We start from the raw sequence: 26,047 nt of genomic DNA, 5'->3' as shown, positions 1-26,047 counted from the left end.
TAAGGACTAAGTATCTGGTAGGTACTACTGTTTCTGTGTGTATGTTTCACATTCATCGCATAGTAGGTAGTAAGTATTGGGGTTTGTGTGTCTCTGTCCTCGGCTATTTGGTCCTTGGACTTTTCCAGTCTGGTAAAGAAGTGTAAGTAGTAGGTTTCGGTGTCCACATCTGCTTCTGACATCTTCTCGCTTAGTTCATTGTTGGGCATATTAGTATATTAATCATACCATTTTGGCGCAAAGTATCATTAGTGGAGAAAATCCATCGTGGCTAGGTTAGTAGTATTTAGGATGAAAAGACCCGACCCAGAGCATCATCAGCACTTAGTTGGTTCATCTATCTACCTAGTCTAGATAGATAGATAGTAAGTAGAAGCTGCATGCGATGAAGTGGCTGATCAACTGGCGTGATTGGGATCCCGAAACGGGACCAGCCGTCACGGGGGAGCGGGGCTGGCCTGGGCTGGGCTGGGGGGCCGCTTGGCTGGACAGCCTTACTGTCTTCACCTTTATGGAGATTTGGATCGGAGACGTTTCTACTTAATGATTTATTTATTCAATGATGTATAATATGGAGGGGTGTTTGGCATTCTCTAATTTACATATTATGTGAAAGTTGAAGTTGTTTGTCATTCTTCTGTGGTGGTAAAGTTAACTACAAAGTAGTAGCAACAGCCACAGCCCAAGCGTGCGGAGAAAAATTGTCTGAGGTTACATAAACTACGCAGCTGAGATCCCAACTAGCGTGGAACCAGAGTGAGGGGATTGGGAGAGAATCAATTCCAAATTCTTTTAGGGCACACACTAGTAAGTAGCAACTGCGGGCTGTCTGGACCAATCTGTGGAAAGCATCTAAACTATGCTTGTGGATGGGCTAGATAATTGCGCGAGAAAGAGAGTTAGTAGTTGAAAATAGATACATTTTTAGTAGGAAAGTTGATCCATTTTCCATGGTTACTTACTGTCAATATGATGGATGGCCTGTCCGGAAAGGACCCGACCAATAGAAAGGAATGAATGGGTGGTTACCAACAAGACGGGAATTGAAAAACTGACTTGACGATACCAAGCAATACCGGGCGTCAACCCCGACCCAGAGCCCTGGCACCAAGCTAGTAAGCCTTCAGCTACTTACTTCCCTTCAATATTGTGTGCTCACCGACCCGAGGGCCTGTTCCCCGGGACCGCCTCCCCCTGTCCGTGCCGCAGTTACCCGTATCTTACCTGGAAGTTTAGTTATCCTATCTTGTAGTAGTAGTTGACTAGTCAATTAGCCATTTCCCAAAGCTCTCTTTTTCTCTCTCTCTTTTTAGTGGAGTTAATTGCTGTTCTGTCCTGCTCTTGCTCTCTACCTCTGCTTTACTTCTTTCCCACTTCTTGTGCTCCTTCACTTATTTATTTGTCTACTTAATTACAACTTCTTCTCTTTCACTAACTACACAAGTTCCCCGTTGCAAGCTCACAACTACGGGTGCCATCTTAGAAGATCCCACTTATTCGTCTCCCTCTCTTTCACACTCTCTCACTCCTTCCCCCCTCCCTCCTCCCGCATTGTCTCCGCCCGTCATTTCAAACATGCCACAGCCAGATTCGGAGGAACACATTCAGGTAGATGTAAGACATCCCCCAGCTTTCCGACAATCATACTTCAATCTATATGTTTTCTGTTTTTTTACGTGTGCATCTCCGGTTGTTTATGCAACCACTCAGCGCTTCGACTGAGAGACATCGATCAATATGACGCGATGCTTGCGGAGTTGTGATTTGATTGTATTGCGAATACCAAAGGCTCTCGCCTCAGAGTACTACTCTTAAATGCGGCCATTAACTGACTCCTACAGACAAGCGACGAAGACTCCCTCATAGATGAGCAATCCATCATCGAATCCAATATTTCAATAACGTCATCAGTACGAGATTACTGTTACGAAAATGGCCGCCGGTATCACGCCTACCGCTATGGGCAATATCCCATGCCCAACGACGAAGAAGAACAGGATCGCCTCACATTAATGCATCATGCCTTCAAGCTCCTCTTGGGGGGTGATTTATATCGCGCCCCGATAGGTGAGCCCCAGCGCATCTTGGATATCGGCACTGGGACGGGCATTTGGGCGCTGGAAATGGCCGAAGACTTTCCCAATGCGGAGATCGTGGGCACCGACCTTAGTCCAATCCAGCCCAAGTGGGCACCGCCAAACTGCAGCTTTCTCGTTGACGACGCGGAGAGTGATTGGGCCTACATCGGTAATGAACCCTTCGACTATATCCATGCTCGCAGCTTGGGTGGCAGTATCGCCGACTGGGGCCAGCTCCTTCGTCAGGCTTACGAGAATGTGAAGCCCGGCGGCTGGGTCGAAATTCAAGAATCCGAGACCTGGGTACATTCCGATGACGGCACCTGCAAAGATGCCGTTATGGTAAGGGAACTGCAGCAGAAGTTGGAAGAGTCGAGTACGAAATTTGGGAGGCGCATGAACATTGCTCCTGAAGTGAAAGGCTACATGCAACGCGCTGGTTTCGTCAATGTTGTGGACGATATTTACAAGGTTAGTCTGTACAGTTCGTTTCGGGTTTGAATTCAGCTAATTGAAGTAGTGTCCTGTAGGCACGTGGCCAAAATCCCCTCGTCTGAAGGAGATCGGACGAGTGGGGAAACTGATTCTTTATGACTCGGTCGAGCCATATTCGCTAGCTCTCTGGACTCGTGTCCTGGGATACACCTATGAGGAAGCCCAAGCCTTCGTGAAGAAGGTGCATGCGGAGCTTGCAAGTTCCACCTATCATATTTACATTTTCTTCCACTATGTGTATGGACAGCGACCATTAGACGGATGATGACGATACGATTAGACTATGTGACGGCCGTGACATGCCTTATGCCTCTGCTCTTTTACATTTTTGGCGTCAAAATAGCGGCGGATACATTATTCTTCTTTATGACGATACCCTCTTTCTGGGCATATATATGAATGTTCTTGGTACTCGAGCTCGATGCATATGCATGCTTAATGAATAGAAGTTTCGGTGGGACACAATGTCCTTACATCCACATCCTTCCTCCTTATTTACAAAACACCATCGTCAATGCACCCCTATCAGCCCTGCAAAGAATACCCAACCCCCTCCCCACTCCCCATGGCCACCAAATTGGCCCGCATCTTCTCCGCCCTCTCCCCAATCCCAAAAGCCGCATCCTCGCGATGCACCCAAGCCCCAACCCCATGCTGCAACACCGCCGTAGCCCTCACCTTCTTATCCTCAGACGGAGCATTCAACCCCAAGCTCCCATGCAACGTCAGCCTCGTCTCCTCCCCACCCTCCTCCTTACACTTATACACCCCGCGATGCAGAATATTACTATCATAAAAGACCGCATCCCCGGGCTTCAACTGGACAACCAACTGCCCAGGCAACTCCGGTTCATACGGCGCCGCATTGCGCTCCACTTCCGTGCGCACCCTTCTATGCGACCCCGGAATCACAATCAGCGATGAATCTTCACACAACGCCAGATTATACTGCGCATGCGACTGTTTCCCATTCGGACTCTTATCCTGCAGCATCTTCAATTCTTCCTCCGGGGTTGCCGTCTCAGGGATATCGTCACGGTGCCACCGCAGCTCGAAGTCCTTGGTCTCCGGCGCGACGAGGAGGTTGAAGAGTTCCATTACCAATGGCTCGGGCGTATCGCTATTGCCGTTGGTGGTGGTGGTTGATGTCAACCCCAGTAGTTCCTCCGCCACGGCAAGCACTTTCTCGGAGAAATAGAACTTGGCGAATTCACTCCGTCCGGGCATCTCCGGGTGCAGGAGGTGCTGCACACCCCAGATTCCGCCTTCGGAGGCGGGAGGAGGGGTCGTCGGCCATGGTGGGAATTGCTTCGGTACTGTGCGGAAGTGTGGCCATTTTCCGGTCCGCGTGAGAGTGGTCGCGTGCGTGGCTGTGGTGCGGTAGTGGGCGATTTCGTCCGGGGTGAGGAGCGAGGGGATTACGACGAAGCCGTCGCGTTGGAGGGCTGTGAGATGGGGGGTTGAGGTCATTGTTGTTTTGGTGGTGTGGTTAGATTGGGGGTGGTGGTTGAGGTGAGGTGGTTATGTCGGGGTGATGGCGGGGGAGATAAGTTAGGCGGGGAAGAAGAGATTGTTGTTGTTCCACTGGAATTGGACTACAAAAGATAATGGAATTGGGATTGGGACAATGGTATATATAAGGGTGTCTTTATTATTCTAAGTTGACTGGTATATGGGGGATGTTGTTCCCATTACACAACAATGTGGTATACGCGATGCTACCTTGTCTGTCAGCCACATGTTACCCTTCCACTTGTTGCACTTTTGTGGTCTGATAAGCATTGAAGAGTTCAGTTCAAACCCACTGTTAACTAAGTAATTGGGGTAAGTCTGAGTAATGGGCTCAAGTCCGGCGCTGATTGATTGATTACCCCGCGGCGGGCACAAATTAATCCCTGATCGATCAGTCATCAGGGCGGGGGGGAGGAAGATTTAGTGACAGTAAGCTGCACTGACCTTTCATTCCATGGTTACATTGTGAGATTGACTAGTGGTTAGTATCTAGTTAACATACAAAGTTGTATATACGAGTATATTTTGTTGTTTTGAATTAAACAGTAAATCATTGTCATACACAATGATTTGCTTTCATTGATTCCTCTCCGGATACTATTTCAGTCACGATGACTGATGAAAATTACACATTCAGCGCCTACCGAAACAAATCAGACAGCCAATCCAGTGGCTGGTAAAAAGGGCCCACTTTCCCAACATCCGAGAATGACGATCAACAGAGCAAGGACCATATGACGAAAGTCTTCACTTGGCAGTCCCGTTCCGATTGTTAGCGGTGACTGCGGTGACTGAGGGGATGAAAGGGTGCAGACTGATACAGTCAAGAGTTAAACTATGTATGCTGAGGAAGGGTAGTAGTGTTGTGGCTGTTCTTAGTATCTACTGTATCTGTTGTTTATTGTATGTAGATACGAAAATCTACCTCATCTCCGTTGAGAAAACCATATCAACAATGGTCAGATGGAGTAATGCCAAGCAAAGCCACCGACAACGCCCATGGCTCCCACTGAAACCACATTATTACGGAAAAGAAAAACAAACCACCTCGCTTGTATTTATCGTATGCGAATCTTCAGCTGGCAAGTGTCATCTGAAAAGGTGGCAGGGCCTCAATCACAGCCCGGGCTGACAGCCTCTAAGCCACCGGCGACCAAATCATATTCATCATCGCAATGATCCGGTCTCCTACTGACTCGATGGCGGGGCTTTTCAGGGTCTTTCCTTCCCCTCCTCCTCCTCCTCCTCCTCCTCCTTAGATCTACTTTGTATCAATCTAGTTCTAGCTTGGTCACCGGTTGCAGATCGATGACACACAAGTTCATCAAATCACTACTAACGGACTACGTACCCCTCGCCCTCGTGCCGTTGGGACTTCTCCCAATTTGGCCCGCTTTGTCTTTGTTCCAACTAGCAGCAGCTTAGCTCCTTCTGTCTGTTGATTCTGCAGATAAGATAACTCTCGGCTTTTTTTCTTTTTGCTATCTACCCCCTCTTTTCGCTTCTGCATGCACGTCTTCCCCCTCTGCAGCCTGTCATTCTTCTAGACTCTTTCCTGTCCATTCTTTCTCCTGCATCACCCGCCGAACGCTACTTACAGCTATGGCTCCGCGAATGAGTCTGGGCACTCACGCCCTGCTCGTTCTGGGTCTGCTGCTTGTTGTCCTCCCCACCCAGGCCTGGGCTTTTGGAGCTGGAAGTATGCCTTCACCCTGCTTTATTTGGTATACATCATCAATTTGCTAACACGCGCAGACATTGCTTCTATTTCGGCCGTTGAGGGCAAGAACTGGCGCCATGGAGATATCGAGGACATGCTCAAGACCATCGCTTTCATCAAGGGCCACAAGTGGACCTCCATGATGGTCAAGCGCGTGTACTTTGGTAACTGGTTGCGCGATTAGTGAGTATCTCTGCCACTATTGTATGGTAACTCATGCTGATTGATACTTTGCTGTTAGCTCACAGGCCATGGACGTCGGTACGCTGAAGAGTCTCCCGGCTGAGACTATCCGGATCCTGGTCTGGATTCTGTCATTCATGACCTTTGGCTATGCGACGGCTGAGTTTGAGGTCACTTCGGAGAGGTTGGGTGTTTATCGTCCTGAGGAGCATATTGAGTATGTCGTTCTCCAATCTTTCGTGGTTTGGTGTCTTGCCTGAATGTGTGCTTATTATGTCGTCCTGCAGTAACCCCAAGGATTATGCCGATAATCAGGATGCTCGCGAGTTTGATCAACGACTGCGGGGCCCTGTCCGCCAGGTCGAGCTGGATATCGACCCCGAAACTGGAATGAAGAACTACATTGCGAACGAGGAGGGCGGATGGGCTACCAGCGCCGCTTACATCAAGTATAGCTTGGCTCGCAGCATTCATTACGGACGCACATATACCCATGGAAGCCAGAAAGGAAACGAGGAAGATCTCTGTGAAGCGCTTCGGTGCCTGGGCCAGGGTCTCCATACGTTGGAAGATTTCGCAGCGCATACCAACTATATCGAACTTGCGCTCCGTGAGATGGGTTTCCGCAATGTCTTCCCTCACACTGGTGTGGACACCCAGATGAATATTCGCGGCCACCATGTGTTTCCACTTGTGACTGGAACGTTTGGTATGGTTGATTTCTTCCACTCTGTGCTGGGAGAAGCCAACGATCACTTTACTCAGTCGGAGGTCAACGAGATGGACATTGCGCTCGGAGATGCCGAGGCAAACTCCTCTGGCGGGTCTCTTGGTGCTTTCACTGGTCTTCTGGGCAATATTCCCGGGACAAAGGACCTGGTGGAGGAGGCGGAGGAGCTCAAGCGTCGCTCTGAAGCTCAGGAGTCTGCGAACCGCTCTTATGGTGCTCGTTCTGGTTACACTACGCGCGGCGTCTCTAGGGAGGTGGATGACTACAGCGCTCCGCGTAGTCGAGGATTCGATGATGAGGTCCCAACTTACAGGGCTAATGAGAATGAAAGACCTGGAGAGAGCTCCCAGTCTGGATCTGCTCTACAGGACTTTGATCCCAGCAAGACCATTGCCCAGATCTATCCCATCCTTGAATTCAGAGACAAAGTTGTCCGCAAGCTCGCATCGATTATCGAGAAGATCCCTGGTTTGGAGGCAATCGTTGAGAAGATCACTGAGACGTTGACCGTCTTCGTTATGTCTCTGCTGGCACCGTTTATCCGCCCCCTCATCAACGCCGCTTCCAAGTCTCTGCAAGCTGGATCTTCCGGTGTGATTGATGCCTCCGGGAAGCACCAGTATGAGCCGTGGACTGACCCCAACTGCACGGATCCTACCCATTCGCTACTCTCCAAGGATCACTTCTCTAACATTCTCAATGAGCCAGCCGGTCATGTTGCCTCCGCTATTCTTAAGTACGTCGCACCTCGGGTTCTGTACGCTTGGCAGAACCTGGACGTCTCCGATGATCAGGTATTGGAGGACTGTCTGAAGGTGTTCCACCACCCGGCTCTGCGCAACATGAACAACGAAGCCCACCGCACAATGTTCAAAGCCGTGCAGGCCTGGGTTGACTCCAGACAGGACCGTGGTGCTGATCTGAACGATGTTCTCAGCGCTGAGGGAGTAAGACAGGGAAAGAACAGCACCGGCGAGGAGGGCCATTCACACTCACACGGTGGTGGTGGATTTGGTGCTGCAGGACACAGCCACGGATCTCAACAGCAGCGTCCGCCTCAGCAGCAGCAAGGCTCGTCTCCTCTCCCCTGGGACAAGCTGTCCAGCCTTCCCATCCCGGGGATCTCCAATCTCAACAAATTGAACAGCGCTTTCTCCAATCTGATGGTAGGTGGAGGTACGAGAGGCGAGAGCGAAGATGCCGAGAACCCAACTCAGTATGAATCTCGTGTGGAGTCTCAATATACTACGCATCACCAGTCCTCGCATCATGAGTACAGCAGCTATCAGCACCAGAGTCAAAGCCAGAGTCAGTATCATCACAGCCAGGAGCAATCATACCAACCAGCCCCTCCTCCCCCATCTGGCTTTGACAGATACGGCGGCTATGATGAATACAATGGAAGTCAGCGAAGGCACCATGGGGAGCATCACCATAGTCACCAGCATCATTACCCACCGCCTGGTCGCACCCCTCCTCCTCCGGGCCCGCCTGGTGGTTACGAGGAACAGTCTTACAGTTCTTACTCTAGTTATGGACGTGGGAACGGACATAGTCAGGACTACTATGGGGGGAACTATTGATGAGTCGCTACGCTAGCAAGTGTACTACCTACTTTATTTTAGCATGCAATAGACTGATATGATTGATGCCTCTCGCAGAAAGCATTCTCCTGACATAGACAAGTAGCATCTAGATACCCCCTAGCAAGCTGAAACCCGGTAAACTGTCTACCCCTTAACAAGAACAATACTCATTGCATAAAAAGAAAATGTTATTATACTATGTTCCCACACACGAACATACCTTACTAGTTAGTTATCAACCATGTAGTCCTCCACTATCGCTGAAAGAAGACAGAAGATCAAATCCTTTACAAGCAGACACTTTATTCAACAGTAGAGTAGATAGTAGTAACTAAGTAGTAGTAGTAGTAATAATAAAATAATCATGTTCAATCAATATCTATCTTATCTAGTGGGGCAAGCGCGGGGGAATAAGGAAAATAATAAAAACGCAAAAAAAAGAAAGCCCAACGCGGGGCTCGAACCCGCAGCCTTGAGATTAAGAGTCTCACGCTCTACCGATTGAGCTAGCCGGGCAAAGGGAAAGAGGAAGTTGAACAGCCCAACGCGGGGCTCGAACCCGCAGCCTTGAGATTAAGAGTCTCACGCTCTACCGATTGAGCTAGCCGGGCTAGTTCGGTGATAATGCTTTTGTATAATACAATTATGAACCTTTGAGAGGGGTTGGGGAGAGCTTTATTTAGGTTTAATGTTAGTCGAGAGTACATACATACGTACATACATACATACATACATACAAATTGAGAAATGAATAAATAAATAGGTATGTTCAAAAGTCGAGGGGTATATATCCACTGGATGGATCACTTTCAGAAATCATCTATCTATATCAGTCATAGTTACCTCAGTGTACTTTTGATATATAATAATAGTTTGCGTCCGCGTGGGTGCTTTGAGGTAGTGGGGAGGAGTGAGTAGAGGGGATTATGTTCAATTGTTGGTATGACGGTCCGTAATGGTAGATGATTAGCAAGCTATTCAGTGGATCATGTTGTGTAGAGTCATGTATTGAAGTATTGATTTGAGACACCCGGAATGAGTGTCTAGTATATACAATTCAGAACTGAAAACATATGTACAGTGCAACAACATACATGGCAAGAGTGTGTGTATCATGATGGGATATATCATATCGCAGCTGGATATTCTGTAGTTGTGTGCACATAAAAGGCATTTAGCCACATCACATATGACCTGCACTTGCAGGTATGAAAAGAGAAGAACAACCAGAACCGGACCAGGGCAAACAACAAAGCAAAGGATATCATTTCACATCATGTCGCAACCAATGTATTCGCCAAGCACCGATCATTAACCACATGTATATGGGCAACCAAGTGGATAGCGAAGAAGAAAGAGTCAAAGTAACAAACGCCGTTACCCATTTATAGGGCACATAGTAATGGACGAATGTTGTCTATCATAGTTTAGTCCCCTCTCGTCCGCTATCGCTGAGTCTCCGCGGTCGAAGAAAAGCAGTAGACGGGCCAGCGGCGCTACTGGGTCCTGAGGCAGACGCAGGGTTGCTACTGCCATTGGCGTTAGTTGGACGTGCACCTGCTCGCTGGCCCTGATGCAGACGGGGGTTCAGGAGCCATTGAACCTGCATGCGAATGCTGCCCACGGCTGCGTTGGTGTGTGCCATGTCTTCTTTCAAGCGAAGACATTCGTTCATGAGAGCCATGCTGGCGCGGGCGTCTAGATCCGTGATGGCGTTGGAGAGCTGTCCAACCTCCTCGCGGAGAGATTCATGGAGAGAGAGCAAGTAGTTCGTTGTAGTGGCGGTATAGAGGTTGGAGCTGTCGATCTGAGATTGGTTGCTGGTCGAATCTCGTCGACGGGGGGCGTCGGAATTTGTCGGGGAGTCTTGCTCGGCTAGAGTACGAGTCGACTGGGCTAATGTCGATCGGATGTTGGAAATTCCGTCCTCGAAAATCTCGTTCCGCTGTTGAAGGTGGCGGATAGTAAGTTCAAGGGAATCCAGCCGTGCATTCTGTGCTTCAAAGTACGGGCCCATGGCTATCAGTGGACAGGTCTGTTCGTGTGTCGTCAAGTCCGCACGCTTCACCTTGACGGGGCAGCCGTACTTCGATGCCGCGCAAGGATGGACAACCTCGGGACAGGAGTCGATGTGTTCTCGCAGTGATTTGCGTAGGACGTTTATCTGGCAGTCGGGGCATGTCGTTTTTAGACTCGGGCATAGATCCTTGACATGTTCCTGTGGCAGGACTTCATTAGCAACGTTATATGGCTTGGGAGCAACATGCATACCTCGTAGTCTTGTTCCGCGACGTACTCGTCGCACCGCAGACAGCGTTGAAGCTCATGCAAGCACCGACCCTCAGAGCTGAGGTCCTTCTTCCGGGTCTTCTTGTTGCAAGAGCTATCCGGACACTTCATGAGTCTGTAGCCACAATACTTGTCGACATGAGACTGAATGTGCCCTCTCGGTATAATCTCCTCGCAACCTTCATCCCGAAAAGGACATCGCACTTTGATATCATCACACATATTGAGTAGCAGACGAGGCACGTTGAGGTAGACACCCCTCGTTGGGGTCCGGCAAGTAGGACAGGTGAAGTCGTCGCGACCGGGGGAAAACGGACTGGGGGAGAACGCAGTGATGGCAGTATTTAGACACTTCTGACAGAAGACATGATCGCACTGAAGGCGCACGGGGCGAACGAAAGGGCAGTGACATATCGGGCACATGAGGTGGTCATCGTAGCTGGAGACCAACTCCAGTGAGCGCAAGTCGACAACTTCGTCTCGGTCGCAGTTCGCCTCCATCGCGAGCGACTCGTCGAGAGTGATGGATGTCATACTTCCAAACCCCCTTCCCACGCAGGAATGGTTCAGCTTATATTGTCAAGCCACGGGCTCGTGCGCCGATCGAAGTTGTCCTGCACAGGGGGAGGTAAGTCTAGAAATGAAAGGACCGACCGTCCAGATGCCACAGGGGTCGGGATGATGAAACAATAGCACAAAGCAAACACCCATATATCTCAGAAAGTTACACAGTGGCTGACACGAAGGTTTGACCAAGAAAAGAACAAAAATTCAGGGGGGGGAGGGTGGCCGCAGGAGGTGGACGTGAGGAAAGTGAGGCCATTGCGGGGGAGAGCAAGAGAGAGAGGAATGAATGTGGATAACCATGAATGACGGCGAAATATGGGACATGGAGACGATGGCGGCGGAAGCGGCAGATCTGCCGAGAACGAGGCCCTCTGGGTTGTATCCATTCCATCCACCCGGGCTGGTCCTCTGGCTTCAGCAAAATATCCACTTCATTGCTCCATCATTTGGCAGTCCCTGCGTGGATGTACTGTACTTCTCCCCCTCCCTTCCCTGTCATCTGCAAGTCGCCGCGGTTCCGACATCTCCGCATTGCCTGGGCTTGACCGACGCTAAGACAACCTCACAGCCTTGTCCACCTTCTCTCTCTCTCTCTCTCCTCATCCGGCTCTCCCCCCAATACCATACTCACGCATTCTCAAACTCTATCACATCCCTCTCCGCCATGCCAAACCCTTCACAACTCCTGCTCCTTGCCGACCATATCAAGTTATCGCTCCTCGAACGGCAACGAGCCATCTCGCTCGACCTCGAACCCAACAGTCAAGATGGCGAGATCTCACGCTCCCTCGACTCCTTGAAAGAGGGCATCGATGCCGTGGAATCCGACTGCGCACGACTAGAAGAAGCCAACGATGAAAGCGCCACCGAGATGAGAGACCAGCTCGACCACCTATACTCCCAGTATCGAGACCTGACATCCCAATTCCGCGGCTCGGATGGCGCAGCAGCAGACGATCCCGTCGAGTTCACCAACATCAAGAAGTCATCACCGGATCTGAAACAGCCCGTCCCGCAACATCCTTCTTCCAAATCAGTTCGTTTCATGGACAATGCCGCCGAAGAGGACGATCTCAATCGCCGCAACCTTTTCCAGCCATACCGCGACTCGCCCTCCCCACAGGGCGTCGACACATCCGACATGTCCAACCAGCAGGTCTACGATCATCATGAGCAGATCATGCGCGATCAAGACGAGCAGTTAGACCGACTTGGCGAATCCATCGGACGACAACACCAGCTCAGTATCCAGATCGGGGATGAGCTTGAGGGCCATGTTGCGTTGCTGGATGACATGGATGGCCATGTGGAACGGCATCAGGGTCGGTTAGACAAGGCCAAACGCCGGCTGGATAAATTTCGGCGAAGTGCGAGTGAGAATTGGAGCATGATGACAATCATCGGATTGATCATCGTCCTCGTCATACTGATCGTCCTGCTCAAGTGAGTGTGGGTGTGTGGACCCTCCTCTCGTATATGATACTTCTTGTCATGACCTTGTTGTTGTGTGATCGGGATTACTACGGAGTACTCTGTTGATGATCCCTGGGGCGAAATGGCGTTATTTGCGTTGAATTGGAGTTGTCCATACTACTAAGCCATCGGGGTTGGTGGAAGGGATTCTGTGGCGTTACAATAGGTATATTTGCTTGCAGCTTTAACACTTTTTACAGTCCACCCGGCATCTGTTTCGAATACACTATATATCATTCCTTTGGATTACTCTATAGCAGAACCGAATACAATCTCCTGCTTTTGATACCATAATGTAGAAGTAAATAATAATATATATCCCTCAGAAGTACTCCGTACAATAGACACCAAATGACCCATCATATCACAATCCCAACAACTCACAAGCCACTCACTCGATCGGAGAAACAATAACAGCAGCAGCAGCAGCAGCAGCAGCAACAAGAAGCACAATCAATTTCATTTACATTTATCAAAAAACAACCCATCCAAACCCATCATAAATACAAGTAATTCTTATCAAAGATAAAAAAGAATAAAACAATTTATTGAGTCTTGTTCACGGGCCCATCCCTATTCGGCAACCCTTTCGTCCGTTCCTGCATGGCTCCGAAGTTGTTATCATCACTGTCTACTTCGCCGCGATCGGCTTTGACCTGTTCCAGTGGAGAAATAAATACATTAGCATCGTGACTTCTTGTTTTTGTTTAATTAGGAATCTGGTATCTTAAGTTTGAGAAGAACCTTACCGACGCCTCACTATCACTAGCAATTTCCTGCTTCCACTTGGCCTTGCCTTCCTTGCTGCTCTTTACTTGGTCATGTTTCTCAGCCTCGTAGATGTTGGCGAGGTCGTCGCGGTCTGTGTATTGATTTCAATTATATTAGACACAATGTATCCCGGGAGGGTTGTGGTATGGACTGGACTGGACTCACTGTGATCGGATTCCTTCAAGCCTGGACGAGGAATGCTGGTGTGGAGGGCTGCTGCTGCAGGAGAGGTGGTGGTGGTGGTGGTGTAGGCAAAGGCAGGGCGGGAGAGGCGGAGGGTAGTTGCGCGGATTGGGGTGAGGAAGGACATTTTGGTGGTTGTAGCTGTAGTTGTAGTTTTTTAGGTGTTGTATCTGGATTGAGATTGATGGTGTTGTTGTTAGTCTAATTCTTAGTAGATTGAGAGGGAATAGACCGCTGGTTGAGGATGAAGTAGTAGTAGTAAGTAGTACGAAGCTATCTCTTCCACTCCTAACAACCACCTATTCCAAAAGAAAAGTGCATAATAGTGGACTTACACTTCTCAAGAAGTAGTTCTCAGTAATTCCAAGGATGGATATATGATAAATTGTGTAGATAAGTGGCAATCTCTTAGATGTAACTGGATGTTAGATAGATAGTATCCAAAGCAAAAAAGATGGATAGCGGCGGCCTTATGTACTTATATTATTCCTTCCCTCCCTACCAAGCGAGAACTTCCCTTCCAACTGCCAATCATCAATTCCAGGGAAAAGAGAGTCCCATTCGACCTCGGGTGAATCAGTTGGCAGCCATTACTCAATGCCAGTTTTGACGGAATTGCTGGCTGTAGTAGCGGTGACGTCATGGAGTCTGTTGCGTTTCGGGATGTACTATTAGTTAGTCCCTCATCCATTCTAATCTACGGTATATAGGGTTAGTTGAGTGATATTTTTGGTTGATAAATCAAGAGACTGTTTTCATTAATTAGTATAGTATTTGCTTATGCTGATTTTGTAGTATAAGTAAAGAGAGGAAATTGAATGCTTGTCTTCGGAGAAAGTGTTGCTGGATGCAAAGAGACTTCAGTGTCTTCCAGGTTCGAGGCCGCAAATCAAGGATATGACATCACGTACTTTGAACCACTCCTCTTATGCCATTACAACAAGATAAGTAGGCGATCACCACATGAGAAAGAAGATTGTTTCAATTTTCTGCTGGTTGTTTGGCAATTTAAGTGCATTGGCTGCATTCAGATCCTCTCAATGCTATGGTTTTGCGAACGTTGTGGTTGGTTCACACCCGTTACAGGGCCTACGAATATATATCCGCCTCGGCCTCTGAACAGCATCGAGTGTCGACCACTCAACCCCAACTAAAATACGGCAATCTGATAACTACTATTTCATCAAAAGCTAGCCGTTGCGATAGCAACCGTTGTGCTCTATTGCCCCTCAATCTGCAACCTGCATGATACGATATCACCCCAGATTATGAGGTCATGTGGCGGATTTCTACAACGACGCAATAATCACAAAACTACTACTTTCATCCCTACATCTACTGTGGAAGAGTCTCACGACTGAATGGAGTCCAAAGCTAATTTCACAACTATGTATAGGCATTACCCCCCATAGTTCCAGCCAAAAAAAGCGTATAGACAAAGGAGATATGGTAAGAGACGGAATACCCAAGAAGCGAACAGAATCAGGAAGATCATACACTGCATCACATTCTCCGGGAGTCCCCAGGAGTCGAAGAACATGACTTTAAGAAAACATCCGAACGAATCAACGTGGAGGCGAACAGAAGCGAATTATGTCGTCAACTGACAACTCCCATTAAGACAGTGGTCTATCTCGCGAAAGAAGGCGAGTGTGACCCCCAGCAAAAATAAGGAAAATAAGGAAAAACTCCTCATCCAATCCATGGATTTTCACAGCCAGTTGACCTGAAAAGTAACAAGCACCGCGTGTCACCAATTCCCCAACCAACCCATATACATGGTATAACAAACAGAATTTTTCAAGAAAGGAAAACATATGCGAAGTGTAGGTCGAAACCAGCCAAACATCCCAAACAACTCAGCAAAGCCCAATCAATGCAGACGTATATATCGTTTCCGCCTTTCTAAATCCCTGAAAAGCATGAGAAAATGATCCATCCCACCCAAAAATCTGACAAAACACCAAGCCGAAAAGATGAGGTATAACCGCCAACAGCAAATCTGGCATAGCCGCCGTGGGAAACCAAAAAAGCAACTCCGGTCCATAGATGCGCGCCTGAATGGCCGATCGCCGCGCTTTCTATACATCATCGCGGCCAAAACTCGAGGTCAAAGCACAAAAGGGTTTCCCTAACCGTAAGATAAAAACAAGGTATCGTTTGAGGTGGAATGCAAAAAATCGAAGATCGCAGGCGCCGTCGCTCGCAGGAAGCCGAAAGCATCAGTCTAGGTATAAGTTGCTCGAGTCGTCATCGAAGTAAGGTGTATATACAGAGAAACACTGGTTTATCCTTTGCTGTTTTTGCGCTCGTGAAGCCAAAAAAAGGAGAAGGGAAGATCAGTCGAATCGTAAGAATGCGATGGCCGTGTCGAACAGAAAGCAAAACAAAGCAGTAACAATTATAACCCGCGGTTAGGGAGCCCGATGATGCAGAAGCCGGACGAACGTGGTAAACATGCTATGAGCCTAAGCGGCCCTTTGCCGAATGGAACGGCGACTTGCCAGAATCGCGGTCCTCACCACCGACGTTGGGCATTCTGCATCGAGGCCGGGGAGATCGACGTAGGCGGGCTCGTCAAGGTCATGCCAGTATTGGGGTTGACGATCGGGATAACCTTGCGGGTGCGGACTGCGGACGGTTGCTGGAAGTTCACGTGATTAAGATTACCGCTAACTCCTGAGTGAACATAGGAGTTGCTGGAGGCAGGAGACAGGGAGATGGAGGGGGTGACCTGCTGGACAGGCTGGATTTGATGCTGGAGAGGAGAGGTATCGGGAGATCCACTGGAGAGAGATGACCGATCCGAGGAAGCAGAGTGAATGGAGTGCAGCTGTAAATTAGGGGGTCAACAAGCTGTTCCATCAAAGTATGGGGTCGGCAGCCAAGATATCCGTAGTACGAACGGCTGGAGAGAGAGGGAGGGAGTGCTAGGCCGGGTTCGACAAACATACATCATCTTCCGTCAGGAGACTGGGGCAAAACTCCAGGTCGTCATCCAGGTCAAAAGACCGTCCAGCTTCGAAACGGGCACGGAAAGCAGTCACAGCAGGGGCCTCAGCAAGCTCCCGCATGCTCTTGACACCTCTGAACTGGCGCTGAGCATTCTGGGCAGTCATCTTGGGTCCCCGACGGGAACGACCCCCATGGTGGTTGTTTGAGTTGGCCATGTGGGCGGCAGCACCGTGGTGAGGGTGTTGCTGGTGCTGGTGCTGTTGCTGGTGACCGTAGAAGAACGTAGACATTTTGTTGTGTGGTTGTGGCGAAACGAACGCAACAAAAGGTAAAGCGAAGTTATATCGGTAGAAAGGGTATGCTGAGGAATTCGAGGGCGGATATAAACAAAGACCAGCGCTCAGGAATCCCGACAGTACGCAACTCCGGACGGACTAGAGTAACAAAGAAAAGAGACGGAGTAAGGTGGAAGAATGACAAGCGGTCGGACGGAATGCAGAGTGCGGAAGCAGGAAAAGCGGATTTGAAATAAGGAAGAAAAAGAGTAAGATTGTGGGAGTAAAGATGGGTAAGAGAGATAATGGGAAGTGAATGCGAGAGTGAAAGTGTAAGAGATCGGGGGGCGGGCGAATTTGCGATTAGTGTTGTGGGATGGGGAATCATCAACGGATGGCGGGACAAGAGTTGAAAAGAAGACCGGGAGCGAGAAAAGAGTCGCAGCGCCCGGAGCGGACGGAGGCGAGAGACTGAGAGCAAGAGGGGCTGCAGTTGTGATTCGACTGGGGCTGAGCAAAAGTGCACGTCGGTGGAGATCCGCAAGGGAACATACGTGACCTGTACTTACCACACACACACAGCCTTTTCCTACCGGTGGCATCCACGAGTATGGAGGGAGTGAAAGGACATTACTGGTTACAAGTGGTTCTCTCGCCGAGGCGTCTGTAAAGTATCCGTGGTATCGTCTGTAAGTCTGTAACGTCCTAGTCCCAGATTTTCCGCGCTAACCTGGTCACGCACCCAGTTTTAGGGCAGGGTGAGGACCAACCAGATCCCTGTCAATGGATCCTCAGTGGCAAGTTAATGCCCCGATGTCCAGTCATATCCCCCTGTAGTGGGCTCATGGCAGCCACCGTCAGTTAAGCCAATAAAACACCGATTTTGACTGCTCTAATCGGCTACCAAGCGGGTCTTAGTGACGTCGAAAGGAAGCGATCTAGTCCCCTTCAGGAATGGAGCGGCGCACCCTCTCCCTTGACGCCTAATATATGGGTGTACTCGATCTAACCGTGACGAGTGCAAGCGGCTGTCGGATGAAGACCGGGTCTCAGCCTGGACTTTAAGGCTGTATTACCGTCATGAACAGCCCATGAGTATTACAGATGATGGTGCAATGATGCCTACTTACATACACTCATTAATTGAATGATGCAGACTGCCGTTAGATAGAGAACACTGTCTCTTACAGACCTGTGGATCTGCACTGCTAATGGAGTATCAATCGATCCATCTCGCCCATCAGCGGATGCATGGATGATGACGATGGCAATGGCAAAGAACATCGTGGCAATGCTCTGTAGTGGCTCTCTCTCTGTGTTGGGTCGTTTTCAAGGTCACCAGGAGGATCCTTCCCGTCGTACCTGTACCTCGTCAGGTATCGAACCCCCAATCACTTCGTGTTCAGAAAGGGAAAAGGGCAGGTAAGAGGGAGTACACAGTAGTAGTATGTGGCTCCCACTTCCGAAGACAGGCATGCGCTGGCAAGCAGGCAAAATGCCCACTACGACACCTGCGGGTAATGATTTGCAAAAAATGTGGTGAGCCCCACCAGACTAGCTACCCTCTTTTTCGTTGCTGTTATTCTCGGTACCTTTCCCTTGAACCGTGCCACTTGGTCTCGTCGGGGGGCGCTCCTTTTCCATTCTAAGCCTACCTACTTTACTATTGCCGTTTACCCATTATCTCCTCCCCTAATTTGTCTTCAACTTTCAGGGAGAGTCGCCCTCCTTAGAGTGGGCGGGCGGGGACTCGGGCCATCTTACTTTTGTCTTTTCCCCCCAACCATTGAAGATTGTCATTAACTAATGAGATTAATAACGGGCAGCTCCTGCCATGGCCACCCTTCGACGGCTTCGACAAGTATTCCATAACAGAAATTAATCCTCCACTTCAATATCTGGATCTTCTCCATTTTGAGCGGATAGTCAGCTGATACTATTGTCAGTAGTACTTTCGGACCAGAAATATATTACGGAATAGTAATAAACAAACAAATGATTTTCTCGTTTAGAATTATGCCCGTATAGGCACTGTTTGTTTTTGAGTCCCTCCTCTTCATTTTTCATCTCATTCATCTCAAAAATCAATCAGGTACGGAGAACGCCGTCAACAAAGGAACCGAATCTTGAACTGGGCTTGGCTGCTCTGCATTGTTAAGGATCTGCTCCCGGTCTTCCCATCCATCCACATGGGGCAAGCGCTACGACCACTGCATGGCCCTGCACCTTCCTCCATGCAGTAAACGTTCACAAGAATAGCAGCAATGTAGATTTTAGTATCCTCCGTCAACCCATCTGCTGTCACGACACATAGGTGTACTTCATTATCTACAGTACGTACTCGTTTCCAATAAACGCAGAACAAGTTTGCGGTCTGCCTTCCCCGACGCCTGGACCCTCCAGTGCACACGCTAAACCCAGGGGTTGAAACGCCGTATCACTGGTCAACGGTAGCGTAAATGCAGGATGGGGATGCATCTAGGGGAGGAGGAGGGGGTGGAGGGAACAGACCGGTAGGAATGATGGCGGCTACTGGAACAGCCATGGCAGCATAATCTATTATGGATCGGGCTTAGAACGCATGCTAGCAGGGTCACAGCTGCTCCAAACCTGCAGACTACTGCAGGATGCAGTCCCGAGGGTAGGAGGAACGTACACACTCTCAAGCGACCTGGGATGGAATGGGGGCGCTTTCCTGTCTGCACAAGCGATTGGGCATTACTAGCCATGGATGCCAGAGTGGTATTCTCACACTTTTCTCCCGTGTCCAAACTGTGCTAAGTAAACCTGCTGAGAAGCCAGCCCCCCCCATGAGACATGATTCCCGATCCCATTCGGCAAGATAATGTCCCTGCTAAGATCTGACCACCTCACCGCCCTTTCGGTAGATGGGGAATGCAACGCAGTCTGGAGTTGCCCCTCTCGGGACCAGGAACCTTGTTGTATGATCTTCATCTCATGATAGGTGCATCTCGATGCCCAAGGCAGGGGCGCACTGAGAAAAATCCGGTAGAGTCACTGGATCATGCTTATGGGGGATGATCCATACAGCAAGTAAGTTTTGCCGATAACTACTAGAAAGTAGCCTCGAGGCATCCGATGCCGCTACTAACTATGATCGGACTCTTTCCATCCCTGCCGTATGTATGGTATTCTTGGTATTGAATTGGTATTTCTCTTTTACCAGATTTCATACAAACACCCCTGTTGGGAGGAATGTCTTGCAGCGCTATGAAGAAAAGGCCTAGATACACAGCCCGCAACACGGCCTGGAGTGTACACAAGTATACGTACATGGCTTGATGAGCGGGGGGGCGGCCGTGAAGCGGGATCTGCTGCACTCCAGACGCCATTTCCGGAATATTTGTTGATCTCGCCTGTGTATAGGACGATAGTCCTTGTCCATCCGTCTCGGGAGGTATTCACCCCTCAAACAAGAAGACTGGAGTTGTGCGCAAGTGTATCTCCGCCCACATACGTACCCCGAAGCAAGGGACATGAAACACGATCTTCCTGCCTAGTCTGGCCAACGGTCTCAGGAAGCGCCCATGTTGCATTAGAGGTGTCCAATAAACGACATCATATCCTCAGTTGCTGAAAGGGGATCTGAGTTGTAGCGTTCATGAATATATGGATCTATCGGCGAAGCAGAACAGAGTGTATGGCTGAAGTGGTACCTGTGTCACGCCTGCAAACGGGGAGAGTAAATTGACATTATTAACGGGTCAACTCGGACTGAAACTCAATTGAAAATAGCTTTCCAATTTCGAGGGATAAACCTTGTAAGCCCTGGGCCAAATTGTCAATACTACTGCCTGACTGAACTGCGTGATCGGTTCCCCGTGCAAGATTGATTCTCAACTAGTGGTAAAGCTGATAAAGAGTAAAAAAAGCTTGAAGGTTATACATACTACATTCAACGGATATACCCGATACATCCATCCACCATGATCATCTCGTCGCATAGTCTAGCCTCCAAACTGACAGAAATAGCGTCACACAAAAAGCCCGATTAAACCAAAACAAAGTGGTCACTATCTAAATCACAGTCGGCTTGACATCCACGCACCCAAGCATAACATACATCCCTTCAATCCCTTCCCCCCATCCCTAGCTAGTACGTAGCTAGTCTACCACCACATGCCAGAATGCAAATTCCCCACGCATTCCAGAATCTTCCTCTAGGAACAAACCAGGACTTGCATACATACATCCTTGTAAACGAGCGTATGTATGTATGTATGTAAGTAATAATTAGAATTAGATACCATCGGCATGCAACAAGGGCACTAGACTAGTGACTGCGTAAACACTATTGCAAACAGCTAGATAGATAGAACTTAATTACCCTTGGTAGAATTGAAAGTCAAATCATACATGCCGTTCGACATTGGCTTGCTTACTGACTGACTCAGAGGGAGGGACTCCACACATTCTGACAGCTGGGTAGGACGTACTGTAGGCACTAGGCAGGTACAGATGCAGGAGAAGAGGTAAAGGGGTGAGTGGCCTTTTGCAATTGTTCGTTATTGGGTTCTTACGGGTCTTGGTTTGTGGTACTTGGATAGGATACAGATGGGGTTTGTGGTTGGGTATGTGTCAGGGAGTAGTAGCACTGGGATGGGGTGGTGTTGTATGCTAGTGGGATAGTATTGATCTCATGGAATTCATGGCTTACAGGTGGAATGAATAGTACGGTGCGTCATCTGTAGATGTTGAAGGCGGTTGGTTACCGACATGCGGGATATTCAGTCTGGTCCGGAGGGAGGACGGGCGTTTGTTGTCTCTGAAATCTGTTTGTTTGCTATGATATAAGTATCTATAGTATCTCATTATATTCTCCATGGCATCCACTTGGACTATGCGATAATGCAACTGATTTGAAACAATCTGCAACCAGCCGAAACCCGAAATATGGATCTGATGAAAAACCAGTATCGCTCGCGCATGACATGCTTTCGTAATAACATGACTGACCCCCCTTGAACGCCGCTTGAAAACCCTATGTATGTATGTGCATGAGAATTGTATGTTCATTTGTCCAGGTTCTTGCTCTTCACCATCCGTCCCAGAAGCTCTTTGCAATGCTTCTCGCTATATTGCTCCCACACCTCGTACAGCGACACCAACTCTTGAGTACACTCTATGACAGCTTTGATGTCCACTTCGCTCTCGGCAAGCCATCCTATAAGTCGCTGAATGCGGGGAGGAGGGCCGTTGCCGCCTTTCTCCCCCAATGCGGCAAGAATGTTCATGCCGCCATCGCGCATCGCGCTGGCTAGCGGTGCTGCTGACCCGTGAAAGCTCGTCTGGCTGGGCTTGAAGACCACAGCGACGATAATCGCCATGACAGCGATGACGTGAGGCGGATATAAGAGCGGCAGGTCGGTGAGATAGTGGTCGTTGATTACAGACCATGCAAGAGCAACTTCATCTGACGTAAGTGACAGCTCGGGTTGAAGCTCTGATAATGTTCGATATGGGTGGTGCACAATAAGCTGAGAGTTCATCTCCGATATCAGAGAGAACTCGCATTCCCCTAGTTTGGAAACATCTGGGGCAATAAACTCTGTAGCCACGTCAGCGGGGAAGCACACAGGGTGCATATATGCGAGTGATCCGTACCTGGCCAGAGACCTCTAGCCTCTCCAACGACGAATCGAATATGTTGAGGGCATTCTTCCATTTTACAAGCCAGATAGAAGGCCGTAGTGACGACAAGATACGGGTTTGTATGTCTAATTTCGTTCTTGGTGTAGAACCTCTTGACATAGACTTGCGCTGTCGCAAGTGCTTGTTGTCGAGTAGACATCCGTTTCCCCAGTTTGATGAGTTCTGTTGGCCTGGTGAGCTTGGATGCCCACCGATTTAGGGTATATACTATGTTATCTTACGTTGACTGAAATAGATGTTCAGCAACCTTTGATCCGGCAAAGGAAACTGACTATGAGCGACCATGTCCCGCTCTCTAAAGTTCTCCCGTATCTCTGCCAACTTCTCTCTCGTGAAGAGCCAGTGTCGGCGTTGAGTTGATGCCCAGTAATTAGCAGCCATTGTTGGGAGTCTAGCGGGAAAAGGGTATCGGGTGGGGGGATTAATCTAGTATAGAAGAGGTAGCAACAGCCACCATAGTGCTTTTCCCTTTGGGCCTAAGAGGTGCTGGATGGGTACAGATTATCCAGTTGGCTTTGGGCATCCGGGAGGGGGTTGTAGAAGTGTGGCTGGTATGGTATATGACCCACTAGTTCAGGAGAGCTGGAGGGTGTTTTGACGAGGGGAGTAACAAGCCTGAATCAAGGCAGCACATACCCCTTTTCAGCAATCGGAGTGAAGATGAGGTTTGATGTTGTGCAGGTCGGAGATGGGACTCCGAAGGGGCCGAACTGGAGGCAAGAGTGAAAGGCGGGAGTGAAAGGCGCCTAAACGGGAATAGCCGGGAGATTTGGTGACGACCGGGCCGGGGTCTAGTTTTCTTCCGGTTCATGTCGTAAAGGAAAGCAAATCATCGCGCCTGGATTTCTCACGGCTGTCGGCCTCACCCCAGCTGACCTTGAATCGACAATCATGAACGCCGGATTAACACTTCGTTCATAATTTCACCCGCCAGTGATTTTCGATGCCCAAATTATTCACTCACCTTCACTTTCTGCCCTGCTGCGACAGGGAATCTCTCCTCTTCAAACCCGCCGACCCCTCCTTAAAAAAATAATGACGCAGTTGTGATAAGAATCACTTTTCACCGAACATGGACACTGGCGAGTCGCAAAAAGATCGGGACCAGAGAGTCGCCCAACTCTGGCAGCGCTTGGATACCAAGGGTGAAGGTCATCTTGACTTCAATGGTCTAAAGAAAGGACTAAAAAAGATCGATCACCGTAAGTCACGATCATGACATGATCCCGTGCGGCTCGAGTGCAGATGACCTGACGGCTTGGGATGCAACAGCACTCAAGAATGCCGACCCTATGTTACGCGATATCATTAAGGCAGTGGATACCAACGGGGATGGCTACATAGATTATCCTGGTAAGATCATGCGTCGCACCTCCCATAGCGTCTCATATCCTCCCTTAAGTGTCACTGGCTATAGACGCCAGTCGTTTTTCCAACCTAATGTTCACCAGAATTCCGAACCTTCGTGGATCATACCGAAATCGGCCTCTGGCAACTGTTCGACAGCATAGATCACAATCATAACGGCGAGATCGATAAGAATGAGCTCAAGACCGCCTTTTCGAAATCCGGGGTCACGGTCTCCAACGCAAGGCTGGAAGAATTCTTCGCGAAGGTCGATAGCAATAAAGATGGCGTCATCTCGTATGCGGAGTGGAGGTACGTACTATAGCGGTCAGCTGAAGGTGTCTGGAGTCTCCAGCTAATGACCTGTTGGTATCCAGGGATTTTCTTCTTTTCCTGCCGGCCTACTCGTCCTCAAACCTCCGCGCTGTCTTGTCATACTACACCGCCACGGGAAATCTTAACCCGGAAGGAGATGTCCACATCAATGATCTGCAGGGCTTAGGTACAGACCACTCGTTTCTTAAACGTTATATCTTGGCCTTACAGAACCTCCTCTCCAACGTTTTCCCAGTGCACATTTTGACACTCTTGATTCCTTCAGCCTACGCGGAAGCCACCAGCGTGTCCAAGGTTGGGGTCGCGTTTGAGGATGACTCTACACCCTTAGACAATGACCTGGAACTGGAGTGGTTGCCCATACCCAGGATCGTCGCCATGTGGATGTCCTTCCGATATTATGAACAGAAGTTGACCGAAAGCACTCCTCAATTAGGTTACTTCGTTGCCGGTGGTATCGCAGGCGCAGTGTCCAGGACAGCGACCGCACCCTTAGACCGACTTAAGGTCTATCTCATTGCTCAAACCGGCGTGAAAAGTTCAGCTGTTCGCGCAGCAAAGGATGGCGCTCCTTTGCGTGCCGCCGGGAAGGCATCGAAAACCCTCGTCGAAGCTGTGAAAGATCTGTGGCGTGCGGGCGGTATCCGGAGTCTGTTCGCAGGTAAGACTCTTAGTTAATGTATGTTATGGCATATTTCTCACTTTCACAGGCAACGGTCTGAACGTTGTAAAAGTCATGCCCGAGTCAGCCATCAAGTTCGGTGCTTATGAAGTGAGTTAACTGCTCGATGCAACTCAGATTTATCTTCATGTGACTGACGTGCGACAGTCTGCAAAACGTGCTTTCGCCCGCCTGGAGGGCCATGGTGACCCCAAACGCCTCATGCCTGTATCGCAGTTCCTGTCTGGAGGCTGCGGTGGAATGGTTGCACAGTACGTCGCAGTAGCATACTTCCATCAATAGCTGATCTAACGCATCTGCAGGTGCTTCGTCTACCCTCTTGATACCTTGAAGTTGTAAGTCATGTTCTAAGTCATTGGTATCATTCGCTCGTGTTACCAAACTAACTTTCTATTAGTCGCATGCAGTGTGACACCGTCGAAGGTGGCCTGAAGGGAAACCAGCTCATCGCAGCTACTTTCAAAAAGGTGTGGTGCAAACACGGCCTACTTGGCTTTTTCCGTGGCTTGCCACTTGGTCTTGTTGGCATGTTTCCTTACGCTGCCATCGATCTGTCTACTTTCGAATACATGAAGCGAGCCTTAATAGCGCGGAAAGCTCGCCTGAACAATTGTCATGAGGACGACGTGCCCCTGAACAACTTCACCACCGGAGCGATTGGCGCTATGAGTGGAGGATTTGGCGCTTCGGTTGTCTATCCACTCAACGTTCTCAGGACGAGAATGCAAGCCCAGGGCACCGTTTTGCATCCCGCGACCTACAACGGCATTGGAGACGTCGCTCGAAAGACTATACAGACCGAAGGACTGCGTGGCTTCTACAAAGGGCTGACGCCGAATCTTCTCAAGGTCGCACCTGCGGTGTCCATCAGCTATGTCGTCTACGAAAATTCGAAGCGGATGCTCGGATTGAAATAGACGGCGTTAGCAGAACATGTCTCGGGGTCTTGCCGCTCAGAGACAGAGTTGGCTGTATTGATGCCGTGGCTTGGAACCTTACCGATTGTTTCGCCATGTTCTCGCATTTCCTTCTACTTACCACCGTTTTTAGACATTGCGTTTGAGATACCCATAAAGCCCCCACGGGCACATTAACATCTCTCTAGGGCGATAATGTGGATCTGTCTTTAGTCCACACACCACTCCCCGTCAGAGATCCCCGTCCCTCTTTTTTATTGCTGCATCTTTCTCGC

At 49.3% G+C, this 26,047-nt stretch overlaps 8 protein-coding genes and 2 non-coding genes across 10 annotated transcripts; 4 read left to right on the top strand and 6 right to left on the bottom strand.

The window, feature by feature from the left end:
* Positions 1–1,575: 1,575 nt before the first annotated feature.
* On the top strand, positions 1,576–2,838 carry BO85DRAFT_458778 (class I SAM-dependent methyltransferase; the record flags this gene model as incomplete). The annotated part of the gene is made up of 3 exons (XM_025661604.1): positions 1,576–1,614; positions 1,842–2,549; positions 2,599–2,838. 3 exons carry the CDS (start codon positions 1,576–1,578, stop codon positions 2,836–2,838), a joined length of 987 nt encoding a protein of 328 aa, XP_025516521.1.
* An 87-nt stretch (positions 2,839–2,925) lies between these two features.
* BO85DRAFT_448609 (phytanoyl-CoA dioxygenase family protein) lies at positions 2,926–4,239 on the bottom strand. The gene has a single exon (XM_025659979.1). It carries the CDS (start codon positions 4,041–4,043, stop codon positions 3,099–3,101), a length of 945 nt encoding a protein of 314 aa, XP_025516520.1. The 5' UTR covers positions 4,044–4,239; the 3' UTR covers positions 2,926–3,098.
* A 1,055-nt stretch (positions 4,240–5,294) lies between these two features.
* BO85DRAFT_519448 (Het-C domain-containing protein) lies at positions 5,295–8,330 on the top strand. The gene is made up of 4 exons (XM_025665053.1): positions 5,295–5,784; positions 5,841–5,988; positions 6,047–6,205; positions 6,276–8,330. The coding sequence occupies exons 1-4, from the start codon at positions 5,688–5,690 to the stop codon at positions 8,299–8,301; spliced, it is 2,430 nt and encodes an 809-aa protein (XP_025516519.1). The 5' UTR covers positions 5,295–5,687; the 3' UTR covers positions 8,302–8,330.
* Positions 8,331–8,747: 417 nt separating this feature from the next.
* On the bottom strand, positions 8,748–8,820 carry BO85DRAFT_t134. The gene has a single exon. It is a non-coding gene; the product is annotated as a tRNA-Lys (tRNA).
* A 22-nt stretch (positions 8,821–8,842) lies between these two features.
* Positions 8,843–8,915, bottom strand: BO85DRAFT_t133. Its single transcript has one exon. It is a non-coding gene; the product is annotated as a tRNA-Lys (tRNA).
* Positions 8,916–11,436: 2,521 nt separating this feature from the next.
* Positions 11,437–12,924, top strand: BO85DRAFT_448606 (syntaxin family protein). The gene has a single exon (XM_025659978.1). The coding sequence runs from the start codon at positions 11,825–11,827 to the stop codon at positions 12,605–12,607; it is 783 nt and encodes a 260-aa protein (XP_025516518.1). The 5' UTR covers positions 11,437–11,824; the 3' UTR covers positions 12,608–12,924.
* Positions 12,925–13,079: 155 nt separating this feature from the next.
* Positions 13,080–14,076, bottom strand: BO85DRAFT_448605 (uncharacterized protein). Its single transcript, XM_025659977.1, has 4 exons — positions 13,923–14,076; positions 13,570–13,757; positions 13,383–13,495; positions 13,080–13,289 (listed from the first exon to the last, which is right to left on the bottom strand). Exons 2-4 carry the CDS (start codon positions 13,712–13,714, stop codon positions 13,179–13,181), a joined length of 369 nt encoding a protein of 122 aa, XP_025516517.1. The 5' UTR covers positions 13,715–13,757; positions 13,923–14,076; the 3' UTR covers positions 13,080–13,178.
* A 1,969-nt stretch (positions 14,077–16,045) lies between these two features.
* On the bottom strand, positions 16,046–17,018 carry BO85DRAFT_277381 (DUF4452 domain-containing protein). Its single transcript, XM_025655155.1, has 2 exons — positions 16,542–17,018; positions 16,046–16,420 (listed from the first exon to the last, which is right to left on the bottom strand). The coding sequence occupies exons 1-2, from the start codon at positions 16,830–16,832 to the stop codon at positions 16,106–16,108; spliced, it is 606 nt and encodes a 201-aa protein (XP_025516516.1). The 5' UTR covers positions 16,833–17,018; the 3' UTR covers positions 16,046–16,105.
* Positions 17,019–21,850: 4,832 nt separating this feature from the next.
* On the bottom strand, positions 21,851–22,871 carry ssn8 (cyclin-dependent protein serine/threonine kinase regulator SSN8; the record flags this gene model as incomplete). The annotated part of the gene is made up of 3 exons (XM_025658638.1): positions 21,851–22,386; positions 22,443–22,652; positions 22,712–22,871. 3 exons carry the CDS (start codon positions 22,869–22,871, stop codon positions 21,851–21,853), a joined length of 906 nt encoding a protein of 301 aa, XP_025516515.1.
* A 691-nt stretch (positions 22,872–23,562) lies between these two features.
* BO85DRAFT_369974 (calcium-binding mitochondrial carrier protein) lies at positions 23,563–25,772 on the top strand (the record flags this gene model as incomplete). Its single annotated transcript, XM_025655945.1, has 8 exons — positions 23,563–23,692; positions 23,736–23,843; positions 23,942–24,149; positions 24,215–24,834; positions 24,884–24,945; positions 25,003–25,106; positions 25,158–25,190; positions 25,253–25,772. 8 exons carry the CDS (start codon positions 23,563–23,565, stop codon positions 25,770–25,772), a joined length of 1,785 nt encoding a protein of 594 aa, XP_025516514.1.
* Between the last annotated feature and the right edge of the window lie 275 nt (positions 25,773–26,047).

The sequence above is a fragment of the Aspergillus piperis genome (assembly GCF_003184755.1).
Source record: "Aspergillus piperis CBS 112811 unplaced genomic scaffold BO85scaffold_7, whole genome shotgun sequence".
Classification (NCBI taxonomy): Eukaryota; Fungi; Ascomycota; class Eurotiomycetes; order Eurotiales; family Aspergillaceae; genus Aspergillus; species Aspergillus piperis.
This window is presented reverse-complemented; position numbering and strand designations above follow the sequence as displayed.

What these genes read in the sequence shown, in the direction of transcription:
- BO85DRAFT_448609 (XM_025659979.1), bottom strand. Translation starts at nt 4,043, where the DNA reads ATGACCTCAACCCCCCATCTCACAGCCCTCCAACGCGACGGCTTCGTC.
- BO85DRAFT_448605 (XM_025659977.1), bottom strand. Translation starts at nt 13,714, where the DNA reads ATGTCCTTCCTCACCCCAATCCGCGCAACTACCCTCCGCCTCTCCCGC. An exon ending in CTTGAAGGAATCCGATCACA is followed by an intron (nt 13,496 to 13,569) that starts GTGAGTCCAGTC and finishes ATCAATACACAG; the next exon opens with ACCGCGACGACCTCGCCAAC. An exon ending in CTAGTGATAGTGAGGCGTCG is followed by an intron (nt 13,290 to 13,382) that starts GTAAGGTTCTTC and finishes CCACTGGAACAG; the next exon opens with GTCAAAGCCGATCGCGGCGA.
- BO85DRAFT_277381 (XM_025655155.1), bottom strand. Translation starts at nt 16,832, where the DNA reads ATGTCTACGTTCTTCTACGGTCACCAGCAACAGCACCAGCACCAGCAA. An exon ending in GTCTCCTGACGGAAGATGAT is followed by an intron (nt 16,421 to 16,541) that starts GTATGTTTGTCG and finishes CCTAATTTACAG; the next exon opens with CTGCACTCCATTCACTCTGC.
- BO85DRAFT_448606 (XM_025659978.1), top strand. Translation starts at nt 11,825, where the DNA reads ATGCCAAACCCTTCACAACTCCTGCTCCTTGCCGACCATATCAAGTTA.
- BO85DRAFT_519448 (XM_025665053.1), top strand. Translation starts at nt 5,688, where the DNA reads ATGGCTCCGCGAATGAGTCTGGGCACTCACGCCCTGCTCGTTCTGGGT. An exon ending in GGTAACTGGTTGCGCGATTA is followed by an intron (nt 5,989 to 6,046) that starts GTGAGTATCTCT and finishes CTTTGCTGTTAG; the next exon opens with CTCACAGGCCATGGACGTCG. An exon ending in CGTCCTGAGGAGCATATTGA is followed by an intron (nt 6,206 to 6,275) that starts GTATGTCGTTCT and finishes GTCGTCCTGCAG; the next exon opens with TAACCCCAAGGATTATGCCG.